Below are 27,495 nucleotides of genomic sequence, written 5' to 3'. Positions count from 1 at the left end.
CAAGCTCAGAGAAAATTAATGGTGAAAAGCACTCTCTTTTTCCCTGCTGGAATGCTTCATAGTCAACCAAGAGAGCCCATTAAGCAACTGCTGTGACCTAAAATAACCTGTCTAGCACTAAAATTATGAACAGGCTGTATGGGTTTTTTTCCTTCTTCTTACCTTTCCTTCCTTTCAAAATAAAGCTTCCTTCTCTGGGAGAGTTTCTCAGCCTTCTCAGGAAGATGTGCTGGCAGAGTTTGCCCATCCAGCTGCCCCTTTATCCCACCTTTTTGCCATTCATATTTTCAGAATAAAAAAAAACACCCCCCAAAATGAAAACTCAAGCTAAACCTCATCTTCGTACACACCTGACTGTGCTGGCAAAGTGTGTTGGATGTCAAAGTCTGGAGACTTTTACCCCTAATTACTGAATGAAAGGATTCAGGAAGAGACCTATTGCCCACCTGCAAGCCAGGGATGGGTATCATCCCTTCAGCTACCTGGGAAAATGGGAAATCAGGTTGCACAAAGCTCCTCTGGACTCTTTTTTATCCCAAATGGCAGCTCAGGGTTCTTTTGTTTGTTTTTCAACTACATTATTTGGTGTAATAAAACCTCACCTTGCTCATAACTCCTAACTCTTCATAGCTTTGGTACCACTGCTGTGGAACTCACCTGGGTAAAAAAATAAATGACCAAAAGATAAACATTTAAACTGTCAAAATTTCTTCGGTTCTGGTTAGGAAAAACAAGTTTCAACCTGAAAACAAGGAGAGGGGAAAAACTCTTCTGAGTTAAACTGCAGTTGTGTTAATCAGACAATTTAAATGAAACAGTAATGGAATAAAGGATAAAAGGGTTCTTAGAAAAGGCAGGAGTGAGGGAGTTGCTAACTCATTTGAGACAAAAAGGGAGACTTAATTGCTATCTGTGAGTCATTAAAGGGTTAGCTGAGGTTGGGGTATGAGGAAAAGTGTAACGTGAAATAGAGTGAGTCTCTCTCAGGAGGTATGATTTCTAGGAGATGGAAGACAGGGAAGAATTTTAGCTCTTAATTTCATCTTTTGAAGTGAAGTCTCCTATCGCCCTCGGGACCAAGATGGAGTCACAGTTTTGTGCAAGATGTGCTCGCACTGATACCTTGATGTTCTGATACCTTCAGGGCTTTTCTTTGGAAATCTCATGCTGATGCCAACTGCTGTTTTCACTTCTATGAATATTTTCCAAGTGGGCATTTGGTGCAATGGGGGAAGTGGCGAGCCCAGCAGTGTGCCCAGTTGGCAAGAGGCCACTGGCCCCTGGGCTGGATCAGGAATTGTGTGTCCAGCAGGAGCAGGGCAGGGATTGTCCCTCTGTGCTGGGCACTGAGAGGCCCCTCGAGGGCTGTGCCCAGTTCTGGCTCCTGCAGGAGAGCCCTGGAGGGGCTGGAGCGTGTCCAGGGCAGGGAAGGGAGCTGGGAAGGGGCTGGAGCCCCAGGAGCGGCTGAGGGAGCTGGGAAAGGGGCTCAGGCTGGAGCAAAGGAGGCTCAGGGGGGACCTTGTGGCTCTGCACAAGTCCCTGACAGGAGGGGGCAGCCGGGGGGGTCGGGCTCTGCTGCCAGGGAACAGGGACAGGAGGAGAGGGAACGGCCTCAGGCTGGGCCAGGGGAGGGGCAGGGTGGACAGCAGCAGGAATTTCCCCATGGAAAAGGTGGTCAGGCCTTGGCAGGGGCTGCCCAGGGAGGTTTGGAGTGCCCATCCCTGGAGGTGTCCAAGGAAGGGCTGGAGGTGGCACTCAGTGCTCTGGGCTGGGGACAAGGTGGGCATCGGGCACAGCTGGGACTCCATGATCTTGGAGCTCTTTTCCCACCTTAATGACTCCATGATTCTAAGCATATCACGTGCCAGGATACAGGCATACAGGATCCATGGATATTGATGGTTCTCTTCCGGCATTTAGAATGGTGCTGGCAGAGACACATCAGCACTCTTCCTGTCCCCTTGGTCCTGCGGATCAGTGCATCCAGCATGGGCTCGGCTGCTCCCGGCTGCACTGATCCAAGAAAAGATTCCTTCTACCTGGACTAGATGGGAGTAGGACAGGCAGTCCCTCAGAGCCCCTGTTCCATGTTTATCCAGTGCTGCTGGGAAGATGAAAAGCCAATAAAGCCCCAAGCCAAGGGGACCGTGCACATGTTTACAGTTGCACACACTGGAGATCCGTCGGGATGCAGGGCACAGAGCCAGGCTCCCCGCAGCTCTGAGCCTCCTGAGGGAAGCAGCAGCCTGGTTCCACTCTGATTTCAACCAGCAGGAGACTTGCAGTGAATTTATTTGAATATGGCCCAAAGGCATCCTCAGTTCATAAGGAGGATGGCTATTACCAGGCACATTGAATACAGATGAGGAGGAAGTCTCATTAAGTCAAGGACGGTTGACACTTTACCAGATCATCAGCCAAATGTAGATGTAGGGAGATGTTGGAACATTTCCACTATCAGCAGGCACCAGGAGTTTAAAACGTGGCTCTTTCCTCCCTTCATCACTGGCTCATTCTTGCCTGTCACTGAAGTTTTGATGGGCAGCCACAGGACCCACCACCCCTGTGCTTGAGGGAAGCCAAGAGCCACAGGAACAAATGCATCAAACCTCAGTTTTGTCCAAAAGCTTTTCACCTTTTTACAGAGGACAAGGAGGAAGCTTTGAATATAGAATATGAAAGTGTTTGGAGACTCAAAAGTCCTGAATGCTACTGCGTAAATCAATTTTTATTTCTGCATGCAGTGCTAATGCCCCATCCACCTCAAGCTGAGCACAGCAGAAAGACTTTTGAGGGAATAAAAAAGGACTGAATTGCCCCAAAATCTTCTATAAAAGTTTCATTTTCTGTGCTTTTTCAATGGGAAATAGTAGAAGACATTTCTATCTGCATGTTTTAATTAGGTTCTTATTAACATCATTTTTCTCTACAGTAAAAAGAAATAACACATCAAACCAAAGCAAATGAATAGCTTAATCTTTTTTTCATGGAGTCATTAAGCTTGGAAAAGACCTCCAAGATCATTGAGCCCAACCTTTGACTGAACACCCCCATATCAACTAAACCATAGTACTAACAGATAGTTACTTCATTCTGTTTGGAAATATTTCATGGGTAATTCTTAATGGTTTAGTTTTAATTTTTGGTTTGGAGGCGAAAGGTTGGGTGTTGATATTTTTGGGGGGGGCTTTTTGGGCTTGTTTTGGTTTGGTTATTTGGTGGTGTCCTTTTTTAAAATTTTTAATGTTTTACGACCATATTGGTCAAACATGCAGACTAGATGGGAAATGATTCCTTAACTGAGTGACATCTCAGCAATCTGCAGGTCTAGAAGAAGTACATACCTTGAGGATGTCTTCATTTGGTCTCTTCTGTTGGGTTCTGTAGAACTTTAGCCCTTGAGCATTGCAAAGCTAAGGATGCAAGTGCAACCTGATTCGTTTCAAAACACTTAAAGCACTGTGCTCACTTAGTGCCCTTTTAACAGCATAATCCCATTAAAATCAGTGACGAAACAACCATGCATTGCTGCACTTTTCTATTTTGGAACAATTTGAGTTGAGCACGTGCAGAAATGTTTGCATCAGCAGTGCCCACAGCCGGGGAAATCGCAGGGAGCTCCCATCCTGCCCAAGCACTCCGAGCTCTGCTGCTGTCAGACCACGGCTGGGACCTCCAGCCAGTGCTGAACAGCATGTTGGCACTAATTTGGGATGCTCTGCTCCGTGTTCCCTTGGCTAGATGTGGCCAGGACACACACAAGGAGGCACTTAGCAAGGCGGCTGCAGGGCTGTTGTGTTAAAAACACCGACTGTAGTATTCAATCATTTATGCTTTGCATGAAACAAGCAATATTACTTCTCCCGGAATCAGAAGAGGCAACAAAGTAATACGAGCTGACAGCTCCCACGTAACAAGCTTTTTTTTTCCTCTAGAGAAAGACCTGGAATAACTTTTTCCCCCCATTTTTCCTACTATGGGAAAAGTTGGGTTTTTCCCTCCCCCGCCCCAGTCCTTACGTAAGCAATGGGATTTCCATAAGAGCTGCTCCCAAGTGGGCTAAAGATCCATTCCTAAGGAGGAAGTAAAGCAACGTCAGCGCATTTCTTCTGATCCAAAAAATATTGAAGCTGAACCAAAGCCTCCTGGTAGGAGATAGACCAAATGCTGAGAGTCCTGGGTGGGTTTGGTTCAGAGCACTCAGGGCTCTTTGCCCCACAGCAGCAAAAAAAGGTGAGTGAACCCCAATTTTTTTCCAAAAATGTGACCCCTGAGCTCCTTTTCTTTTTTCCCAAGGCACAAGAAGACATTGCTCAGAGGACGGCACAGACATGATTATCACTCTCAGCGAAAGCCACAGCAAAAGGTGATGGAAGCAGACATCACAAATAAAGGCAGAAGACCCTTTTATTTCGCATAGACAAAATGCAAAGAGTGTCTCATTAAATTAATATTAAAAAAAAAACCCAAATCAATCTCCTCACTCCACTGACACCACTCATCCTAATTAACAACAAAAAAAGAACAATCAAGGACCCATTGTCTAATTAAAAAAAAAAAGTGCAAACATGACAAAAGACTTTTTGTTTTTCCAAATCAATGTTCCTGTTGAATTCACAAAGAGGGTGATTTTCTTTTTTTTTTCTTTCTTTCTTTTTTTTTTTTTTTTTTTTTGTGATTTTTTTCCCTTTTAAATCTTGTCTGATGGAACTTCTGGTTAAAATGTTTTTGTTAAGTCTCCATGCACTTCGTAGAAAATCAGTAAAAACACAAACGCTTGTGAAGATCAGAAAACTGGACTCTTTTACCCAAAAATTCAGATGTCCAGTCAGATGAAGCTCACACTCAGACAGAAAAAAAGCAAGAGAGTCTTTGCACTGTCTGTCGTTCATATTATTATTTTTTTTTTGTCAAATATTTTGGCAATCTTCTTCTTTAATTATAAATATTGGAATTCAATAAAAAAAAGGTAGCTTTCATTGGATTTTTTTGTTTTTCAGTGTAAATATTTACAGCCACTGTCCAGCCATGCTCTTTTCGTTATACCAGGGTGTAAGATTTTGCGTAGGGGTTGTTGCCTTTCAAGTGGCCCCGGGAGTCCAGCAGGGATTCTTGGGAGCTGCTCATTTTTGCTTGAGCCTGTCCTAGCTCAGCTCCTTCTCGCTGAGGTAACGTTGCCACAGCACCAGGTTGCCATGACTGGACATCTCTCGTGGAGGATGTCTCCATGGGGATCGGCTCCAGCACGGTGGGACGCTTCAAGGTTCGGCTTTTCTGTGGCTCCAAGCAGGCTTGCCCCAAACCCAGGTCTCTGCTCGTGCCCTGCACGCCACGGTTCAATAAAAAGTCCATCCTAAGGTAGGGTGGCAAATGCATGAGATCACCTGGGGAGGCAAAAGGGAGAAATGAGTCTTCATTTCGGGTCGTGTGTTGTGTGGCGCTCACCCGGGGGGAGCGACTCGAGATGGTTTGGCCATCAAAGGGGAGGATCTGTGATCAGAACTTGTAATTGATAGATTATTTGTCAGCCATTTACCATGCTATGATCTTACAGAATCATGAAACAAACTCCTTTTGGGCAGATCCACAAGAATTCACTGTTAATGTTTAGTTTTCATGATGCCTTAAGAGGCCTCCTAGACACAGAGACTGGACAGGAGTAAAAGAATAAAATAGGTATTTATTTGAAAGGCCTTCAAAGGTACACCCTGGGAGCCAGAGGCTATTGCCAAAATGGACCCCAAGATGGACAGCAGGTCACGAGTTCTTCACACTTTTATAGGTTTGGTTCATTTGCGTATCAGGGTTAATTCTCCAATTAAAGCTTCAGTTCAATGATGTAATTCCCCTCCACTTGCCCCCCTTGAAGCTCTTTGGATTATACTTTTTGGGCCTAGGATGGTCTGGGTGACCTTGGAGTGCAGGCCCAGAGAGGCTTTGTTATGTCTACCCAGCCTGAGAGAGCAGAAACCAACAGGCCACAAGAAACTTCAGAGTTATACTCTAAGCAGTACAGGATTTGAAAAACACAAAGGTCAAGATCTAAGGCATCATTTACAATAGAATGAGGAGTGCAATGTGCTTTACATGCACTCAAGGCATGGAGGAGATAAAATGAAAAAACCAACAACTTTTTCTCAAAATCCTAAAAGAAAAATCTTGGCTTTAATTTGTCAAAAAACTTGGAAAATGTGGAGGCTAAGTAAATTTCCAATTTTTATTTTACATTTTAAATGGAGACCTTCACAACTCCACTTAATGAGCCTCAATCTTGAGTAGAATGACTAAACTCTTTAAAATAGATGCAACTGTGTTAAGGTTGTAGTCTTAAAGAGATTTCTGAATAAAACAGAAACATTCTTGTCCTCATACAACAAAATTTAACTGTCAACCGTCATCACTGTGTTTAATTCACTAATTTTTTACCACTACCAAGATGCTGCTGGCTTTGTGGTAACAAAATGCACTGGGACTGGCACCCGGGTTCTTGCATCAACCCTTCCTTCTGCTCTGTATTGTCAAGAAAACCTCTTATTCATTATTTCCCCTGATTCCTGGGCCTGTTAGTCATTCATGACGTTCCTTCAAGGAAATGAGAAGCAATCAGGCACATAATGACATTCCCTTCTAAAAATATTTGATGGTGTAACCTCACCTATGTGTGAAAAAAAAGCACAGTTACAGGAGCACTCAGAACAGTAATTTCCTTTCTTTAGAGATCCCTGCAGGTATGGAGCTTCTTTTTTTATGGTTGATATCAAACCCAGAGTCTCATCTACGGATGGGATGCATCCTGAATGTTTAAAGTAGGAAATTTGGCACCACACGACCTGTGTAGCTCTCCATGAGCTATTTACAGCAGGAGAAATTAAAGCTGACCTGTGCCAGTGGCATAAACAACAGACCAGGAAAGCAGTTCTTCGTAATAAAACAATGTCTAACAATTTTGGTTTTTTCTAGCCCAGCTAAAAGCTCTCCCATGACCTGAAACAAAACAGGTCGTCTGCTTTCCCACGTCAGTCAAGGCACTGCAAGTCTTACCTAAAGGACCAACAGCATCTGCTCTATCCGTAATTCCAGGTCACAGACAGAGAATTGCTGAGGAGTTGCATTAGGCCAGAAACTGTGTTTATTCCTACAGAAATCCCTCAGGCACAGTCTGACACCATATGTTTTATTCTGGATGCATCTCCAGCACAGGCTCACGTCACGTGGTGTTTTACCCCCGTGGAGTAAGATGGGAGTATCTCAAGATGAGGCTGACACACACGGTGGAGTTGGAGGGAGAGGGGGAGGTTTGTGATGATAATCACGCTGATTGCCTCTTGAAAAAAGGAGTCGTGTTAACTTCAATCGGTTTTACTCGTTGGTTTGCCTGATTCTCCTCCAGTACCTTTCATGCCAAGCACATTCTGCATGTCAGACCTGTTTCAGCTGAGACAGCAACGTTGCTGCTGCTGGGGTGAAGGACATCAGGACACGGACACAGGAGCAGGGAGGCACCAACTCACTGCACTTATCCGTTCAGCCAAGCTGCCCGTGCGTACACCTGTGCTGTCCAACACCTTCCCTGCCCCCTTGGCACCCAGGCCCCAACCCCCTGCTCACCTCAGTTCTGCTTTTGCATCCCCTTGTAGCCCAAGTCCTTCCAAAATGCAGTGGTGGGGTTGGTTTGCTCCAAAGAGCATTCCCCGTGTGGGGAGGAGACAGCCAGGATGGGAAGTGCTTGTGTCACTGCTCCCTGTGGCTGTGCTTTTGTGCAGCATTGCCGTATCCTGGAGAAGGAGCCCTGCTCCTACCCCTCTCCTCCCCAGTGGGAGAGAGACAGGAGTGTGGGAGTGAGTGTGAGGCCCCCCCAAACCTGTTCCTGCCCACTAATGAAGGTTTTGAGGAGCTTGGTTTGGCTGCCTGGGGTGTGGGGTTTCACTGCCAGGGCCCAGCGAAGATGGGCAGCAAAATACACCTCAGAGATCGCAACAGCAGAGAACTCTGTGAGTAATTACAATGCCAAAGTGATGACTTCCCTCTTGCCAGGCATGTTTAGAGACTGCTGGGGTCAGAAAGGGGTTTTTTTCCCCTACTCCTATGCTCCAGAGGGGTCCCTCAGCCCCAGCAGAAGAGGAAAAATTTTCTATGTTGAACCCAGTCCTGGAGCTTCTCTGCTGTGGAGATAGGATGGGAGAGCTGGGGTTGTTCAGCCTGGAGAAGGATCCAGGGAGACCTCAGAGCCACTTCCAGTGCCTAAAGGGGCTCTAAGAGAGCTGCAGAGGGACTTTTCACAAGGGTATGGGGTGATAGGATAAGGAATAATGGCTTTCAACTAAGAGTAGGGTTAGATCAGATATTAGGAAGGAATTGTTCCCTGGGAGGGTGGGCAGGCCCTGGCAGTGCCCAGAGCAGCTGTGGCTGCCCCTGGATCCCTGGCAGTGTCCAAGGCCAGGTCAGATGGGGCTTGGAGCAACCTGGGATAGTGGAAGATGTCCCTACCCATGGCAGGAGGGTTGGAACTGGATGATCTTTGCCATCCCTTCCAACCCAAACCACCCCATGAATCTATTTCCCTCAACAACCAGCCTTTTCCCAAAGGTGCTGTCACCCCAACACTGCCTGTGAGGGGCTGCCATTGCTTTGTTAACACCAGCCAGGCCATTTTGCACTCACTCCCTCTTTCTGCTGCATTTTCTGCTTTTTTGGTTGACTTTCCAGGAAGGAGCTGGTGCAGAGCAGCAGCTGGAGCGTGGCTTATCAGCAGCTCCCCGTGGATACCTCACGGAGCTGCTTCTGTGCCTTGCCACATTTGCTGCTTCTTGAGAGCCACGGGTATGAGTGGACTATAAAAAAGACGAGCATTGAACCTTACAGAGATGGAGGCTGGTTTTCAAGCTGCTGTCTAGACATTTCTCAAGTGTATTGAAGAGCTTCGGGCTATGTAAAAAAGACCTATTTTCCCCCTTCTTAAATCTACATAAGAAGGCATAGTCAATAATCTGTGTAAACAATATGCAGTCACTTTACTGCAATTTTCTAAATGTCTGGGGGCAAAGTTCCAGTAGGATTTCAGTAATGAGAAACCACAGAGTGTAACTTGTTCTCCAAAGCTGGGTACTCAGAGCACAATCTCTGACATGGCTTCTGCAGAGCCCTCATTATTTGATGTGATGTACACATTTTCCCAGCATAAAAACTGCCAGTGCTCCTTCTTATCTGCGAGGAGCATCTCTCCCTGCAAATGCTTATACAACACAGCACATTATTAAAATCACTAGCAAAGAAAAATTTTGAGAATGCAACTTTTTCCTCTGTGCTAGGGTTGAAAGGGTCTTACAGGATGAAAAAAAAAAATCTTTGATTTAGAAGAACTAATGGGTTTCTGACTTCAAAACACAATCTTTGAATTATAACCACAGGGGTTCACCTTTGCCATTCCTACATCAATTCTTAAGGTACTTTTGAGTAGAAAAAATGCCTCTTGCTGTATCTCTGGAGTTACTTGGGAAGACTTTGGTTCTTATCCTCTGGACACAACAGTGTAGGCATTTTTTTGGGTTCTTGCTATTCAGCTGAATGATGTTTTTTTCGGGCAAAGCATTATGAAGTTTCAGGATGGTTCATTGCCTTTGATGCTCTAATTACCTCTTTTCAGCTATGTTTGTGCCTTATTAGTAATGAAAGCAAACCTTTCAAGTGCATGAGCACTGCAAATGAGCATGTTTAATAATTCATGCATTTTGGCTTAATTAGTACAAAAGACATTCTAAAACTATGGTTTTCTGATGCATTTTTAAAAATGGGGTTTGGACTGGACGATCTTCAGAGGTCCCTTCCCACCCCGACCTTTCAGTGATTCTGCAATTTTTAAGAAAGGAGAATTTGCTGTTTAAGAACCTTGAGTTTGTACAGAAATAATAAAGATGCAGTCAAATCTGAATGCTGCAATTTAAGCCAGAGCTACCTCAGTCTTTCCTTTTACTTAATGGCCAAGCCTCTAATGCATTATTTAGTATAGTACATTTAAGAAAATGTTAGTTCAAATAAATATTTGTCAACAAATGCTAAAAATCATTTACTATGACATTTACCATAAGCAACACGTTCTACCAAAAAGGGTGTATTTTCTGAGGTAATGCAGCACCAAATAATTTACTGTTATTTCAGTACAACTAAGATGATATAAAGCACTTTTCAAGAAAACAACAGACATTTTTAGCCGTATTCCAGAGGTCAGCTTCAGGTGTGGGAAGGGTTGGGATGAATTTGACAGGCTATATGCAGGGAAAAACATCACTGCTGAATTTTTCTTGGATTTTATTCAAGATTTTATTCTGCTGTCTCGTCTGCAGAACTAAACCAAGCTGAGAAGCACTCCTTTCTCCCAAAAGATTTACCTCATTCCTCTTTCAAATGCCAGAGAGCTTGCATGGGTTTTTGTTTTGCTTTCATCTACTCCAGAAAAAAAAAATTCTAAGGATTTGTGCTATTTTCAATACAAGGATCATCACAGACTGCAAAAAAGATGCTCTTACCAAGTTTTTACATGAGAGCTCTGTGCATTTTCTCATGAATCAGAACCTCCACTAAAGCAAAAGCAATTTGTCTTCTCAACATTCCAACAGAGATAGCGTTAGTGACGGCGACAGCCGGAGGGTTTTCGAGTTCTGGTTGCCATGTGGAGGAAATTCCGTGCTATTTGAGAGATTATCTCAGGAAGTTTTGAGAAGTAGTGCTGGTGACTATGACAGGGTGTTTTATTTAACAAAGGTAAGGATAAGACAGTGTAGTGGTTTGGTCCAAGATACTCGTTACCTATGACAGACTGCTTCAATAGGCCATTCACACATCTTGCTTCAAGATCCAGTGGGCAAAAGAAAAGTTCTCAGAGATCTCTCTGGGATTATTCCATGGGATCAGAAACCATGCCAGGGTTGAATCCATAGAGCCCTGTTAGCTCAGGGAAGGTGCTGATGTAATTATGTTAATTTGGGAGCAGAGTACGACCTTGTGCAGTGCTGGGGGTAGGCAAGTGCTGTGCAGATGGAGTCCCACTCTGTTGGGCATCCTTTGGCTTGTGCTGACTTTGGAAGGGGAAGCACTGAAGGGATATTGTGTTCTCCTTTGAAAGGAAGCAAAGGAGACAGAGCTGCTGACATAGGTCTAAGCTCAGGTTTATGCTGATTAAAAAATTTAGTGGGGTTTTTCCAGCTCACTAGTACAGTAAATAAATCAGTGAAGCCTTTGCTGCTACTCACAGGCTGTTTTTCAGGACTGCCTATAAGGGAAAAACAAGGAAAGAGTGGAGGGTTTGCAAGGACAGGGTGAGAGGTTTGCTAAAAAAAAAAAAAAGAGTGTAAGTGATGCTTAGAGGTCTTTGTCACATTCAGAACTGACACACCATTAAAAACTTAGCAGGCAAAGCTTTCTTGGACAGCAGCAGCTTGGTCTGAAGCCAGGCTGATAGCAGCAGTAGCATTTCTCACAATTGCTGCTGTCAGTGTTGGAAACCTGCTGGTGCTCCCTCCCTGTCCATCTCATGTCCGTGTACCGAGCCTGCAGAGCGTTCCGCACTGCGCCGAAATCACCCCCTCACCTGCAGGGCTCCCAGCACTCTGCAGCACCAGGGATAAATGCACCTAATGAGCAATAAAACCAATTATTTGGTCACCTTGGTGCTGTGTCCTGCTCAGCCAAGCAGGGGTGTGGGGAGGTGGGTAAAGAGGATCAGTCCTGCACCTCCTTGCTCGGCTGATAAAGGTCCCAGGATCTGCTCAGTGTGGAACTGCCTTTCCAATTCGTTGGATAGTTGTTATTTTCTTGCAGTCACATGCCACAAGTGGAGAGTAAAAATTTCTGAAGGGTGCTTTGAATGCCAGGGCTCCACTCTCTAGAGCCAGTATTGAAATGCAGAGGGAATCTCCACATGCAAATTTCTGACTGGCCGAATGAATGAGAACCTCAGCTCACTCTCGGTCGACAGGAGCACACCATTATCAGCACGTTCAGGAGCTTGAACGTTCCTTCTGAGGCCACTTTTTCAAGACAAACACTGGATTTAATAATTCTCCAAGGTGGTCTAGAATAAATGGCAGAAGGTCTGAGAACTTAGATTACGTTCTCAGGAGCAGGCAAGCAGCAGAAGTGGAAAGGAAGGAGGGAAGAGACAGGGCACAGCTTCCTCAATAATGAAAAAGCTGCTGTGAGAGCAGGCACATGTCCTTCCCTTCTCCACAACAGCTTCATCCTCTGCTCAGATGCCCTGGAAAAAAGATTGAAGTGCTCAGCATTTGGGGGGTACTTTACACTAACTGAATGCAGGGTGTTGGACAAGGCCAAGGAGTCTGGATGCATTTCAGCTGCCAACCTGCCCTTCCTGGCTCTCTGACCCACAGCAACACATCCTCTGGGCCGCTCACTGTGTTTCAGCAGGCAGCAAAACACCATACCCTTATGCTGTTTATATTTTTCACCTAAATAGGTGAAAAATGTTAGAGAAATAGCCAAGTTTCCCATTTCTCGATGGAGAAATCAGAATTCCCTGTCACCTCTTCAGGGCTGTACTTTAGAACTGGCATCTTTCTTCACAAAAACTGCGCCCTCATAGATGGTTTGGAGATCTATAACACCTAGTTAAATGTTTCACATTGCAGTCTACTAAAACTGGCATTTTTGTAAAAATACTCAAAATACCAGCTGTGATTCACAGAGCAAAATAAAAACAACAGTTGCTGTTGACTACAGTCGTTGGAGTTATCTCTTAAGGAACTCCAGGGTATCAGTAAATCTGTAGTTCAGGAGCCAAATTTGCTACTGCTATAAATCAGTGACTCTATGGATTTCAGCAAGACTACAAATTGATTTCTACTTACTGGAGATTAGGTTTAAGTGACTGAAAATGAGGATTCCAACTAATGTGGATTTTTTTTCTTTTTTTTTTTTTTAAAGGTGATTCATTTTGTTATTTAGATTTAAGCCTTCTGATTCCAAGAAAAAGCCTTTGATCAAGATGTCTTAAAGTAAAAGCATGACTGCTGTAGCTGAACTGAAATCATCCATCTGAACTACATTGACATAACAGACTGTGCAGCTGCCTGAGAGGATGGCAGGAGCCTTGATTATCACATTGTTACCTCTTCCTGGAAGATCTAATGGAACAGGAACTGAAGCACGTTTTTGGTTTGCATTTCTCTAAGCAGAACTTGGGTCTTTAATGCAGTGCTGCACATTCAAAAGACCTGTCAGATGCTTTGTCCCTTCCAGAAGTAACTTTAAGGAGAACTGACATATTTTTAAGGGCTTCTCTGACACTGAGCTGAGGAAGGAAGGAAAAATTGATTAACTCCAGGGGTCAGATAGATTTAGACCCTATGGATATGCCATGTGGATGTCCAGCCTCACAGGGCTGGTGCACCTGCACAACTGATGCCCTCCTGCTTGGATTTAATGGGGTGTCTAAGTTATAAAAACATGGAAAAGGGGCCTCACTGTGTAAATCAATACCCACTGCAGGACTAAAGTCAGCAAATTTGTCAATAAATACTGAAATGGTGATAGGAAAGGTAAGCCCAGGAGCGCTCCCTTTCCATCTGCGCCTTGTCACGCAAGAGACTTCATGCATTTTTAAGGATGTTCTGAGACAGCACTCTCTGGCCAGTGGCTGGGAAAACTTGGAAAACCATGCTGAAAACCTCGGTGAGGTGCCCCTGGTTAGCAAGGCTGGAGTTTTAAAACTCATTTGCTGGTCCTGAGTGCAGTGAACAGAAACTGTTCAATTATACATCACTTCAGCTGGGGGTTAAATCGATCGTGACTCCATGGAAACAGGTTTATTCCTGAGATATGTTGGGAGCCTGGATTCAGCACAGAGGCTGGAGAGGTGAGGAGTATCCAGGGTTCACTGGAACCAGCGGGAGCTGCTTTGTTGACCTCTCCAGGCTCTGAGCCATTCCTGTGAATTCAGGGATAAACCTGACCATGCCACGGCAACGGGAAAGCAAAACACGCTGCTAACAGAGCTGGGCAGGTCAGGCTGCAGCAGGGAAATCAGTACCAGCACTGCCCTGCTGCTCTGCTGAGTTAGGGGTGAATTAGTGTAACTTAGTCTCCCCATGTCCATGGTGAATCCCCTGAGTGGTGCATCATTGCATTTTTGTTAATGAATCCTCTGGGACCAGGGGTTCTCACAGCTGTCACATTTAAATTAGGGGTGCTGACACAATACTGAAATACATCTGCAGAGCTGTGCTTTAAAGGCCAGCACACAAAGCTCTTCCCTGGATGGCAGACACCATCACCACAGTCAGATTAGGACTGTTAAAACAGAAGTTTTTTCTCTAGTGATATGATTTCCTGCTTTAATTTCCAAGAAGAAAAAAAGCATGACCTTTCTTGCAGGTGAGATTTGGTTTCCATTTTCAGGTGTCATAGTGCCAGCTCTCCTGTAGAGCTCAGATTGCACTCAGGTCCTCTTGGCACAGGGGAAATAACAGAGCCTGAAGTCAGTTAAATCAGGAATGGCTATAAATGTCTGCAAGGACCTTACAGCAAGGCTGGATCAGTTCTTGTCTGTATGGAAAGCACTGCTGCAGGTTACCTTGGGCTGGCTGACAGCAAAAATCACATACACTGTGTCTCAACACTGTGAAGGTGAAATTATTTGGCATTTTCAAAATTAAGTATCTAGTTTTTGTAGGAGTGAGGTTCAAGTTAGGGACACAACAGAACTGCTCTAAAATATCTGTTGTGTTAATTGAAGTGGACGCGGCATCTTGGGTTTGATTTAGAACTTTTGCTGGTAGTTTTAACAATTTAATATTGAAGTTATGACTGTAAGAACATGAAAGTAGCTGAAAATTTGCTGATAAATGTAATCCTTGCTTTAGGCATAAAACTCTTCAGTCACTACAGCTCAATCAAATGTCTCTAAAGCTACAGAAAACATGGGTAGCCTACTTTAATAGCTGCAGCCTATATATATATATATATATATATATGTCTATGTATATGGACCACTAGGCAAATAATCTGCTTTAGAAAACCAAAATTAAATGAAAATTTTAAAACCCCACACTTCTAATAAGAAAGATTTTATTGCTAATCAAAAGATAGGAAATGGGCTTTCTTGGGGGGGAGGGGGAAGGAAGAGGGTTTTCTTAACATGCGACTTGTAGTCTAGAAGAAATAGAAAAAAAACCCCAAGAGCATCCTGAATCAGAGCAGTTTGGGACACTGCATTTTTCTGAAGTCAGTGTTAATTTTCAAATCAAAATAAAGAATAAATTAGGAAGCAACAGGAAAAGGTAATTGTGCTGCTACACACTCCTCACAGGGTCTTTGAGGAATTGGTACCACCTGTTTCTCTGCTCTAATTAAAAAAATCTTCCTAACACCAGTATCACTAGTTCATGGATGACAATTGTAAAAATAATTTAGATTACTTTAATCATAGTCTCACAGAAGGCTTTGAGTTACATGTTAAAGATCACTTAGTTTCAAATCCTTCCACTATCCCAGGTTGTTCCAAGCTGCGTCCAACCTGGCCCTGAACACTTTCAGGGATGAAGCAGCCACTACTTCTCTGGAAAACCTATTCCAGTGCCACCAATGACTTGAATTTAGCTTGCAGATGCCTTCTATAGCATCTAAAATGGAACTTTCACATCACAATTGCACAGAAACCTCGTAACTGAACAGCTGCCCTGTTTAAACTCAAGATTCACACCCATATAGTTTTCCTTTCTGATCTCAGAATATTTCCGCTTCTGATCTGAACCTGCTTAAGTTCATTTTTATTGTACTGGCAAGGTTAAAAAACTTGCAGTGGGAGCCTTCCTGTCTGTAAATCCACCAGAATAAAAATGAAAGCCAGTGATATCAAGTATGTAGTCACGTCAAATTAAATGCAGAATTAAATGGTTTTCATCCCTGCAGAACATTCTGCTTTTCTCAGATGAAGGAGAAAAAGCTCCTGATACTCCACAGAAATAAAATCTGAGACAAGATAAAGGCAATTTCCTCTCATCACTGATGTGCCTTTTCCAGGATAAGCAGCAAATGGCACAGTCTGTCTCTTTGTGACATGCTCCTGCTCTTCCAACTGTGCAGTAGAAAATAAAAGGAAGGTGTTCCAGGCAAAGAAGGATTTAATATGGAAACATTAGAGATGCTCATCTAGGGGAGTAATTTCAGGATACATCACATAAGTGTAAGTTTATATACAAGTTAACAGTCACATTAAGAGTATTTACTACTGCTAAAAATGTAGTCTTAAAAATGGCAAGAAGGTTTTTTCCCCACTCTATGGCTGTCCTTCTGTTTTTCCACCTGCTTATTTTGATTTGTTTCCTTATGTACTTCTCTCAAAACTGCATCTTGGTCTCCCACTGTGGAGTCAGGACAGTGATTTCTTTGCTCTGTACACACATTATATACAATGTGTGCATACATATTCATATTTTTTAGTATATATTCTATTGTATTTGAAACCAGACAGTGCAAATATAAAACTAAGACAGAAAACAACACACATCTCAGCCTTTGTGTACTTTGCTGGTGGATTTCTGAACAACAACAACAACAACAACAACAACAACAAAAGATACATAGATTACTCTGTATCTTCAAGAAATTCAGTTTTGGGTCTGGAAACTGTGGAATTACAGAATTAATGGAATAATTCTCCATTTTTGGTCAATACAGGATAATATAATAGGCATGGGAAAAGGAGGCTAAAGGTGAGCTGTCAAAAGTCCCAGCCTTTGCTGAATCCCCAGTGGCCGAATTTGTATCGGATTCAGTCACGGCCACTGTTGGTGGAGCTCTGTCAGCAGCTTTCCAACAGAAATCCTGTCCCTAAACAGACTCCAGTCACTGTGTCAGAGGCAAATAACTCCTTCACCCTTGAATTCACAGGGCAGTGGAAAAGAGTTCACATCTCGGGCTACAGGGCTGACACTGGAAAAATACTGTGCCTTCTCTTGCTGTGTGGTTCTTATTTTTCTCATTATGCTAAGCGCCTTATTTTTAGCTGCAATAACTGAATTCTGGAAAAGAAGATTTGTTTCTTGTCTTGGGTGTTTAAAACAACATTTAGGCACTGCAGGTAATATCCAGACTGCATTTAAGGGACCCTTGTAAATCATTTCATAAAGGATTGTCTATGTGTTAAGGCTTTGCTGTTCAATCATCAGGATTAGTCAAAGCTGTGAGAAACTTCTAAATTGGGTCAAGAATGCTAATTAAGGCATCTGAAATACGGAGAGAACCTGATCATTCAGCAAAGCTGGAGAGGTTAAATCAGTATTTTTTCCTAGTTAACATCCAGTAGCCTGAAGGGCTAGGCTTGGGCTGCTTGACTCAGGTGCCCAGCTGTAAAAACCCAAGAAGTGTCCAAATTTGGATGGTGAGGGCTTGGCTGAGAACAGGCCTGGCCTTGGGCTGCTGGCCAAATCTCCTCTGGGACATAGGGCCCAAGAAAAGGGCTGGAAGATGGAGAGGATGGAGCTCTGCCCTTGCCCTCCAACCAAGAACACAAGGACAGCAGGAGGAAAGTTCTTCCAGGGGAGCAGGGGCTTGGAGAAGGAGGGCTCCTGCTTTATACAGGTGTAAGGAACCAGGAAAGCATTCAGGTGCTCTTGACACCTTCATGGCTGTGAAATCAGTCCCTGGAAAATCTTTTTTTCAGAGTCTGCCTCTCCAAAAATGCCATTTCTCCCCACTCATGAGCAGGTCTGCCTCTCCAAAAATGCCATTTCTCCCCACTCACGAGCAGGTTTCTTTCCAACCTGGTTCCTTTCATCAGGTGAAAGTTTGTGGAGGAAGTTCTGAGATATAAAATCTTGTGATGCTTTAAATGCATTTCCAAACCCTCTAGTCTGATACATCCCCTGAGTGATATTTCTTCTCTGGGATCATATTTGGGATGCTTTTGTCCTTCAGGGGTTTTATATTCATGTGATCTCTCCCCACATTCGAGGAGTTGGGAGGGTCAAAAATGACCTTGAACTTGTTTTGTGACATCAGGTAGAGAAATTCCTGATCCAAGTCAAACTAACTCTTAAGGACAATGTCATATATTAGCAAAGGTTCTTTTTACTGCTGATTAGCAGAAGAGAAAAATATAATTGGGAGTCTGAGTTTTGCAGTACCCCTGTGGAAAGAAGGTTTCTGAAAATTGCAAGAAGTTAAAATTTTCTAGATATTTCCCTTTCAAGCCCTTGTCAGATGTTATTTCTTCCAAGCACAAGCTCCATTGCCAGGGGATGCAAGTACGTGGTCTGTCCACAAAAAGCCCCCAGACATAAATAGCACTTGGGATGCAAAGAATATCAAAATATTTCCCAGTTAATAGCTGTTCTTTTCTCCAGCACAATAATTTAGGGGTAAAGAGAAGAAAAAACCCAACGGGCTTCTTGGCTGAGGCTATTACTGAGATTTAAAATTATAATAACAGGAATCTATTTTTAATAAACTGCTGCAGCAATGTTTATTGCAGTTAAGAATAATTGTTATGATAACTCAATTTGTGATTATTGTTCTTAAAACAGAAAAAAGGAACATTATTATAAAACTCTTTGAACCTCTACAATTATCTTCCATTTTTCTGCATTACAGACTCTTTGATGGCACAGTGGGAGGTAGGAAGAGAGTACATTTCTTTCCAATTTCTGTCCCTTTTTTTGGAGGATGAGGGGCTGACTCATTTGTCAACCTCACAGGTAAACTTGGGGTTACAACTGTTGAAATTTATGAATATTTATATGAAAAAATTGCCTCAGTTTTGCTCTACTTAAATGATTCCTTGAGGACCTGATCTTACTAACCAAACCTGTAGTTAATGACAGCTGTGGGGAGGAGAACAATAATCCCAATCCTAAACTTCTGGGAGTTTTGATGCTGAGAAAGATGCAACAAAAACAATGTGTTGCCATCATTTTTACAGCATGAAGAACTTTAACAGTGCACAGGAGTTAAGAAGACCTACTTTTGTAAAGGATGTGATTTATCCCACAGCTTTAAAATCCTGCTGTGCTGTTTTCACTGCTTCAGTTTTCTCTTTTAACATGCCTTCTGGGACACACGACTATTCTGATGGCGTCCTGAAAAATGTCACCATCTACAGTGGGTCACTTTCAAGGCCTGGGCAGATTAGGCCTGACAGCTCTGTGCAGTCCCCAAAACCTCATGTGCAGGTGTGCATCCATCCCTTCACTTTTTGGAAGCTGTGCAGAGGCTGTTGTTAAGCAGCAATTCCAGTTTGCTGGGTGGTTTGTAATGTGATGCTACAAAAGGGAGAATAACTATGTGGTTGTTAGTGATGAAGCAGGAACTACAAATAGTCACAGAATCACAGGATGGTTTGGGTTGGAAGGGACCTTAAAGATCACCCAGTGCCACTCCAGGGACACCTTCCACTATCCCAGGTTTCTCCAAGCCCCGTCCATCCTGGCTTTGGCCACTTCTAGGGATCCAGGGGCAGCCACAGCTGCTCTGGACAACCTGCTCTAATCTTATCTTTTTCCAAAAATCTGCTTGGGGAGTTGTAAAGCCAAAGCCCAGATGAAGTTGAATCTGGCCAGGGACGTCAAAGACAACAGGAAAGTCTTCTGTAAATTTATAGGAGACAACAGGAAGACCAGGGAAAATGTGGCCCCACTGCTGAATGGAACCTGGTGACACAGGACATGGAAAAGGTTGAGACCCTAAATGCCTTATCTGCCTCAGTCTTCATTAGCCAGACCAGCCATCAGGAAGCCCAGGTCCAAGAGATCAGTGGAACAGTCTGGAGCAAGACACTTACCCCTGGTGGACAAGGATCAGGCCAGGGAATGCTTTAGCAAAGTGGATATGTGTAAATCCATGGGCTTTGCTGGAATGTGCCTACCAGTGCTGAGGGAACTGGCAGATGGCACTGAGGCCACTGTCAATGGTCTTTGATTGATCATGGTGATTGGGAGAAATGCCTGAGGACTGGAAAAGAGCTCCTGTCTTCAAGAAGGACAAAAACAAGGGTGCAGAAACCAAGAAGCCTCTTGGCCTCATCTCCATCCCTGGGAATTCAGCAGCAAACTCCACCATTTCCTTTTGTGAGTTAAGTTGCAGCTTTGCCATTGGGTGGATTCACTTCCAAATGTCCCATTTATCAAAATACCTTTTTCTAAAAGTCTTTCTTCAGACTTTCTTATAATTGTTGGGGATTATTTTGAAAAACAGAGTATTCATTGCAAACTCTTGAACTTTACTGCAACTGTAATTTGCAACAGGCAGCAGTTTGAAAAGGGAGGTCAGAAATTAAGAAGGAGGAGAGAGAAGTGATTGAAAGTGATGTTTTCCCAGAAAGATTGAATTGGCTGAGAAGAAAACCAAAGCACCATGAAAACAGGTGAAAGCTCTCTTGGAAGAAAAGATTTACTTCAAGGAAGAATAAAGCAGAACAGTGATTTATCTCAAACGTCCTCATCTACTGAAACCAAATACCTTAAGTTTTTTTATTTCTTCTCCATGTTCTGAAATGGAGAATGACTTTGATTAATTGTATTTGAATTACTAATTGCCTCTGGCAAATTTCTGAAGTGGTGGGTAAAAAAAGAAAGATGCCCAGTAAGTGTTTCCTCAACAGCTTGAAAATTAAATATTGGTCTGTCTGCTACTGCTGAAAGTTCTTTCTATCCATATGTTTTGTTTAAAACCCTTCATAAAGTGACCTTTAAAAATGCATTATTCAATATTTATGGGCCAGCATTCAAATTGCCCCACTGGAACACTCAATTATGTTTTCAAGGTAATGAAGCTAATTATTAATTTTATAATATATTTGATTTCCTTGCTGCAAAGGAAAGCTAAAGCTAATCAAGAAAAGTAGGGGAAAAAAATAAAGCCATTAAAACTAACAGAGCTAAACATGACTACAAGTCTGTAAATCACTGGAGGGGCTCTAAGGTTGTTCCAACCCTGGAAGATTTTACTCAAGCACAGGGACCAAATTTTGGTTCTATATGCCCTAGAGAAAATCAGCTTTATATAGAATATATTAGAATATTTCCAAACACTAAATATGCATAAGTAATGTATTTGGAACATGAAAGGAAAGAGAGCAAGATGTTTGTTAAAGAAATGATAAAAAATATCTGTTGACTGCTTGGAAGGAAAGAGTTCAGTTTTGACTTAGCTGTGAATGGAGATGCTTCCCTTTAGCAGAACAGGGACAAATATTTATCTTACTTCTTTGGAGTTAGAAATGAAAAGTAGTTCTATCTTTATCTATTTCTACAGCTCCTGGGTTTGTGGTTCTACCCTGTGACTACACAGAAATCAGCAATTTCTCCCACTATTTTATTTCCTACTTATTTTCCTCCTTATCTATCTGTGTGACACACTAATTTCCTGCCTTGAGTATTATAACTCTCTACCTTCTGCTTGGGCTTTTTCTTCCCACATTTTTCTTTTAGCTTTCTCTAGCCAAATCCTTGATGCTTTCTTTCCAGTGTTCCTGCTTTTGAATGACCCTTCCTCACCCCACTGCCTACCTTCTATTCCTCTGTCCTCACAACCACTGCTTGTTATGGTGAATATTAAGCAAAAGACCCTAAATAGATTATTAATTAATCTTTTTCACACAGATGAGCACCACTGAATACTTTCTGTGTGTCTGAGCGGCAGCACTCACACTGGCAAATGTATGTAATAAAATAAAATAAAATAAAATAAATCATGTTTTCAGAAAGCAAACAAATATAATTATGCCTTTTTCCCATTTCAATCCTCCTCTGCAGTGCCACATCCTGTATCCTGTAACAAAGACTGACAAATCTTCTGAGATTTTATAACCTGCTTGATCTCAGAGTGCCACAATTAACTTGCCTGTGCTGTTAGGCAGAAAGGTATCAGTAGAAACAGCATCTTTGTGATCTAGAAATTTGATTGAGCCCTGGAGTTGGATGCCCCTCAAGTACCTTCAGTCAGCAAGGAGTTGGAGCCTTAAATTCTGCCTTTTTTTTATTCTCCCCCTGATTTAGATATCCCAAGTTTGATATTTAGGTGGTGTCAAAGAGAGAGTGTAACAGCTCCAGGATGTCACCAAAGGGTTGTTCCGTGTCTAACAAGCCACAAGGCAGAAGGGACAAGCACATCTCCTGCAATCTGTCTTTATGAGCAGTTACTGAGAGCGAACTTTCGCTCCCAAGCACGAAGCACAGCAGTGAGACATTTTATTAGAGACTGGTTTGAGCTGGAGATGGGCAGATGCACCCACATATGGTCTTATTTATCCCAGAAGGGTCAATTGCCTGATGGCTGCAAGTGTGAGGAGTGGATTTAATGGCTCAGCCAGCCTCTTTTCCGCTCCTAAATTCCCATGTTTTCTATACATGGGAGAATACGCTCACACATTCTATTAACTGGAACAAACCCCAGTTATCTCTGTGAGTAGCTCCAGGAGATATTGTGATCTACCCTCTCCTGCTTCCCAGCCTCGGTGTGTGGGGTGAAACCCTCCCCAGAGTGACCACCACCTTCCTTCTGCTGCCTCACCTGGCCGATGTGCCTTGGGAACTGCCATGTTCATCACCCTCCCTCCGTCCTGAGGCTTGGGGGGGGACGCGGTGAACCTGCAGATGCCCGACTCGGACGGCGTGCTCGAGGTGAGGCTGTCCGTGTAGTCGTTGGTCCCTGCCGTGAGCTGCTCCGAGGAGGTGTCTGATATGAAGCATTCTGTGATGGTGAACTTGGCGTGCCTCAGCTGCTCTTCCATCTTGGCGTGCTCGTAGGCCCTCGCCAGCTCTTCGTACGTAGAGGAGGCACTTTCTGTGGAGACCATGCTGCTCCTCGCTCGATCTAAGCCACGGGAATGGGAACGAGGGGAGAGAGAAAACATCTGCACAGTCGTTTTTGGGAGGAAAGCCACGAGCATAGTATTTCAGAGTAAAGCAGAGAGCCCTTGAAATTATCAAGGTGATTTAAGTGAATCTGCTTCGCTGTAAATGCCTGCACAAGTGTTAGTTTAGTCAGGAACTCAACAATTACTGATAATCTAAAGTGAAGTCTTAGCCTGTGAGCAGCATTAGGTGCCTTAGCATTAAATTCATGTTTCTTTTATAAAAAATAACCTTTACTACATGAAAAATGCCACTTTAAAAAAAACCCAAACATTTCTCTAAATCTTAAATGCCTTCAAAAAGTTTCAAACCCACAAACCAGATTTAGCAAAGTAAGAAACATCTTCTTTACATTGTCTTTTTAATGCATCTCAGAAATATTTCACTGGGGTTATGTACAGGTGAGAAAGGACAGTCTTTTTGTCCTGTTTCCATCTTTTATTTTTTTTTTTTTTCTTTTTTTTGGAAAGTCCTGAGAACAAAGGTCAAATAGAAAGGCAGTAGCTCTCAGATATTGTCTCTCTAGACACCAGGTAAAACACTAACTCATTTCATTTGGAACAAAGGTCTTAAGAAAGCAATATTTGGCAACTACAGCCTGCAGTCATTCAGGTGCCTTTTTTCAGTGCTGCTGAGGCTAATGGAATTCATATTTGACACACAGGTTATTACGACCTACAAGCTGTTCTTTTCTGCTGATGAGCTTCTGAGAATATCAATATTTCTTAAACAACACTATTATTGAAGATATAAATGGCTACTGATACATTAAAGAGCACTCTGGAAATGCAGGACTCATTTCTGCAGGGATGGAACTGCTGGGCTCTTGCACCCACAGCGTTTCTACTCCAGTGGGCTGGAAGAGCAGAGGACTTTTAAAAGTTCCGTGGGCAAAAGTCGTGTTTTATCACAAGATCTGTGCAATTTCAGACATTGTTGGTGATGTTCAATAAACAGGCACAGTGTAATAGCTAATTCATAAAAATGGACCTCATTTTAGCAGCCAAAGGCAAGTGGGTGTCGTTATTGCAAATCTTTATCTTTTTTATTGCGTGCCTGCACCCCTGCATCAGTTTTCATTGTGCACGAAGAACAGTACTCCTGCCACTTGTAAATATGGCCATCCATTATTTAAAATGACAAGTACTTCTGCAATATGCTGTAACTTGCTTAAGATTTTGAGCTGACCAGAACTTAACAGGGTTTCTTTTGATTTTTCTTTTTTTTTCTTTTCTTTCCACCCACAGGAAATATCAATCTCCTTTTCACATTTGATTTGTAAATCAGACCACTGTGATGTCTTTCCAAATTTCTGATCAGCTGGAAGCTGCCAGGAGGCAGCAGTTGACCAGTGCCATAGAGCAGTGCATGTGAATATCATGGTCATGCAAAGGTCACAGCTTGGTCCATGAAGATCAGGACCTGCAGCTTCCCATATCCCATGCCAAGAGGGAGAATATTCCCGGACCAGTCTGCTTGGACATGTCCTTTAGATTTGATAAAAGTTTATCCAAGCCCAGAGTGAACTTTATGAAACTTCTTGAACTTCACGAATATAGATTGATCAGGAAATTTCTAATGGCCTCTAGTTAGAACATTTGAACTTGGTCACAGCTATGAACTGCTGCCAGGCATTTCTCCTAAGCTCAAAAGCTGCTGCTCTGTAAGCCTGGAATGGTTTTGATAAGTGCTAAATTCTGCCAAATATCAACTGCATCAACCAGTTCCAGAAATCTGAACTCCAGATTGGAGAAGTGATCAAATGTGCACATTAGCTCAATTGATTCTTGAACACATAATTTGGCTACGTATGTTTATTTGAAAGTTTTAAACTTCTGAAGCACTTAAATTAAATGGACTCTACTCTTTTCCCAGAAACCAAGTGGTGTAATAGAGCTGCTTTTTTGGCACAAGAAAACCTTTCCTGAGCATGATCTAAAGCTTGCTATCCCTTACATAAATCACCATGAGCTCAAAGGTAGACACAGAGTAGAAAAGTAGGCTTGTTAAAATATAAATTATGAAGTGTGTTTACATAATTTTACATAGTTTGTCTACTAAACCACACAGTAAATTTAATTTCTATTGCCACACTCACTGGAAAATATCCTTGGGTGACAACAGGTTGGAGCACATCCAAATGCACCTGAAATCTGGAGTGTCTACAAAAAGGGTTTCTGAGAGGATATTTGTAATTTATATTTTGATCTGTATATCTATTAGAGTTAATCTTAAAAATTTATGATAATTCTACCTGAAGGTTGTCAGCTGGCTGGAGGTATCTATTGACTGCCATTACCTTATGGAGAGAACATCGGGGTCTATGAGTTTAAGAGGGTGAATTATGAAACAATGAGGACTCCAGGCTGTAAATTCCTAAATCTAAGTGAAGTCAGATACTTGTTCCTATCCAGAGAACAAAACCAGTCATACTGGTTTTCATGGTGGAAGGCCAGTCACACCCACTGCTTTGTAGCTCTAACATGAACACCTTTCTCCTAAAATCAGGACAGACAGCAGGCAATTCCTTCTGAGGAAGCCAGAGCAAGCCTGAATTCACTTTGGTCAGACTTCCCTTTGGGAAATATTTTACCTCTCTTCTCATTTAATCTTTATTAGATTTCCTTCATGACTGTTCTTCTACTTAATCATTTACTCATTTATTTGCCTTTTTTGTTGCTTTTTCAGTGTAGGACAGTGGAGAAAGCAAGTTACAGTTGCATTTATGATGTGAAGGCATCGAGAAGAGATGAGGACTGCAGGCAGAATATGTATTCAGTGTCTCCCCACTTGTCCTCTAGAGGAATAAACCCCAAGCTGTTTCTCAGGAAAATCCTGGCCAGCTGCTGCAGGATTCAGTGCTATGAATGGATTTTTATTTGGACTCTAATTCCAGAGTTTTCCCTCTTTTTTGTTTTTTTCCCTCCACTTAAAATGAACATATTAAATGAATGGGAAAATAAAAATACTTGCCTGAATGTTGTTCAAATCCTAAAATCATTCCATATATGACTCAGGGATATTCTGGTTACTAATACTGTCCATTCCTAGTCAAATTCTCCTACTTTTGCTTTTTGGTTGGGGAAGCTACAGGAAAATTTACCACCTTGTCTTTTAAAGGAAGGACATCTTTCAAAGGATGTGTGTGGAATGAGGAACCAGAAGCACAATATTTGTTATCATTATCTCTACAAGCATTTGTGGCACCCCTCATAAATCACCTACAGAAAAACCACCCTGGCAAGAGAAGAATAATGACACCCGAGCTCCAAACAAGGCACACCCAGGACCAGGAAGGTTCCTGCAGCTGCTGCTGTCCCGTTTTCCCTGCGGGGAGCCCTGTCCATACCTGTGTCCTGCGAGGGGCTGACGCTGTAGCTGTCACTTTCCTTGTCCACTGAGCCTGCCGGCCTGGGGGTGGGGAGCCTCCAGTCTGTGGTGAGGGTGTGAGCTGATATGGTGGGGTGGGGTCTGTTGAGGGTCCACTGGCTCGCGTAGCGGTTGCGCGCGGTGGGTCCGGTTTTGGCACTCCTCCTCGTGGTGGGATCTGTGAGGGATTGCAGGGAGGGATTGGGAAGGAAACCAGCCCTGTCAGAATCACAGAGTCCTAGAATGTCCTGAGCTTGAAGGGACCTACAGGGATCATTCAGTCCAACCCCTGGCCCTGCACAGACACCCCAACAGCCCACCCTGTGCATCCCTGAGAGTGTTGTCCAAACACTCAAGGAGTTCTGGCAGCCTTGGGGCCGCGACCATTTATCCAGCCACCACTGGGTGAAGAACCTTTTCCTGATATCCAACCTAACCCTTTCCTGACACAGATCCAGCCATTTCCTCGGGTCACCAGAGACATCAGTGCCTGGCCCTTCACTTCCCCCTTCCAGAAGGGGATGGCCACTGAAATCATCTTGGTTAAAAAGACCCAAACTCAAGACATTCTTTTTGGGGGAAAAAAATGAACAGTGTTAATGCTGATCATTACCAAACCGCTGATGCTTCTCTAGAACTACTCTCTTTCTAATGAAACTCGACATTTTATCAAGGGTGGAACTGAAGAGCTGAAGGCCCCATCACTCTTCCATTGACACATTCATTATCCCTTTATTCCAAGACAACCAGTTCTCCAGTACCAAAACCACCCTGAGAACTGAAAGAGCACAAGGCAAGTAGATTTGGTCAGGGATTTCACACCACACCTCAAGTGAAGTGCAAGGTAAATTATCAGCATAGATGTGCCCTCAGAAACACCCTGCAGCAGGCATCTGCTCTCAGTTTTTAAATAGATGTGCTCAGAAATGTGGGGCTATAATTCCCTATTCTGGACATACTGTTACTATATTACAATATTGATCAGCTACATATTCCCAATTTTAACACATGGCCAAGACATAAAACATAAGCTAATAAGACATAAGTAGCAGTGCCATCGGAGTTTCAGTAGGAACAGGTTCATAAAGATTTGACTGCTTTGAAACAATTAGTAAATTAATACAATTTCTTAAACGTCAAAAATCATCTGCTACTGGTTTAAGGTCAGCAATGTTCTACTTGTTAAATTAACGTAGGGATAATGTAGTGACCAAGTTTGTAAAAGCAAACTGTGTGCCAAATTTGGCCTCCTTGAACTTATTAA

The 27,495-nt window shown here is 43.0% G+C and overlaps 1 protein-coding gene across 2 annotated transcripts in view; it reads right to left on the bottom strand.

The window, feature by feature from the left end:
• Positions 1-4,389: 4,389 nt before the first annotated feature.
• Positions 4,390-27,495, bottom strand: part of DSCAM (DS cell adhesion molecule) — a 434,764-nt gene continuing 411,658 nt past the window's right edge. For both annotated transcript variants that reach the window (XM_048290724.1, XM_048290723.1), the window contains exons 31-33: positions 26,212-26,409; positions 22,519-22,821; positions 4,390-5,384 (exon numbers count right to left, since the gene is read on the bottom strand). In XM_048290724.1, coding sequence (XP_048146681.1) covers positions 5,041-5,384; positions 22,519-22,821; positions 26,212-26,409 — 845 coding nt within the window. In that variant the 3' untranslated portion in view covers positions 4,390-5,040. The remainder of the gene's footprint in view (positions 5,385-22,518; positions 22,822-26,211; positions 26,410-27,495) is intronic.

This window comes from Corvus hawaiiensis, chromosome 2, assembly GCF_020740725.1.
Source record: "Corvus hawaiiensis isolate bCorHaw1 chromosome 2, bCorHaw1.pri.cur, whole genome shotgun sequence".
Classification (NCBI taxonomy): Eukaryota; Metazoa; Chordata; class Aves; order Passeriformes; family Corvidae; genus Corvus; species Corvus hawaiiensis.
This window is presented reverse-complemented; position numbering and strand designations above follow the sequence as displayed.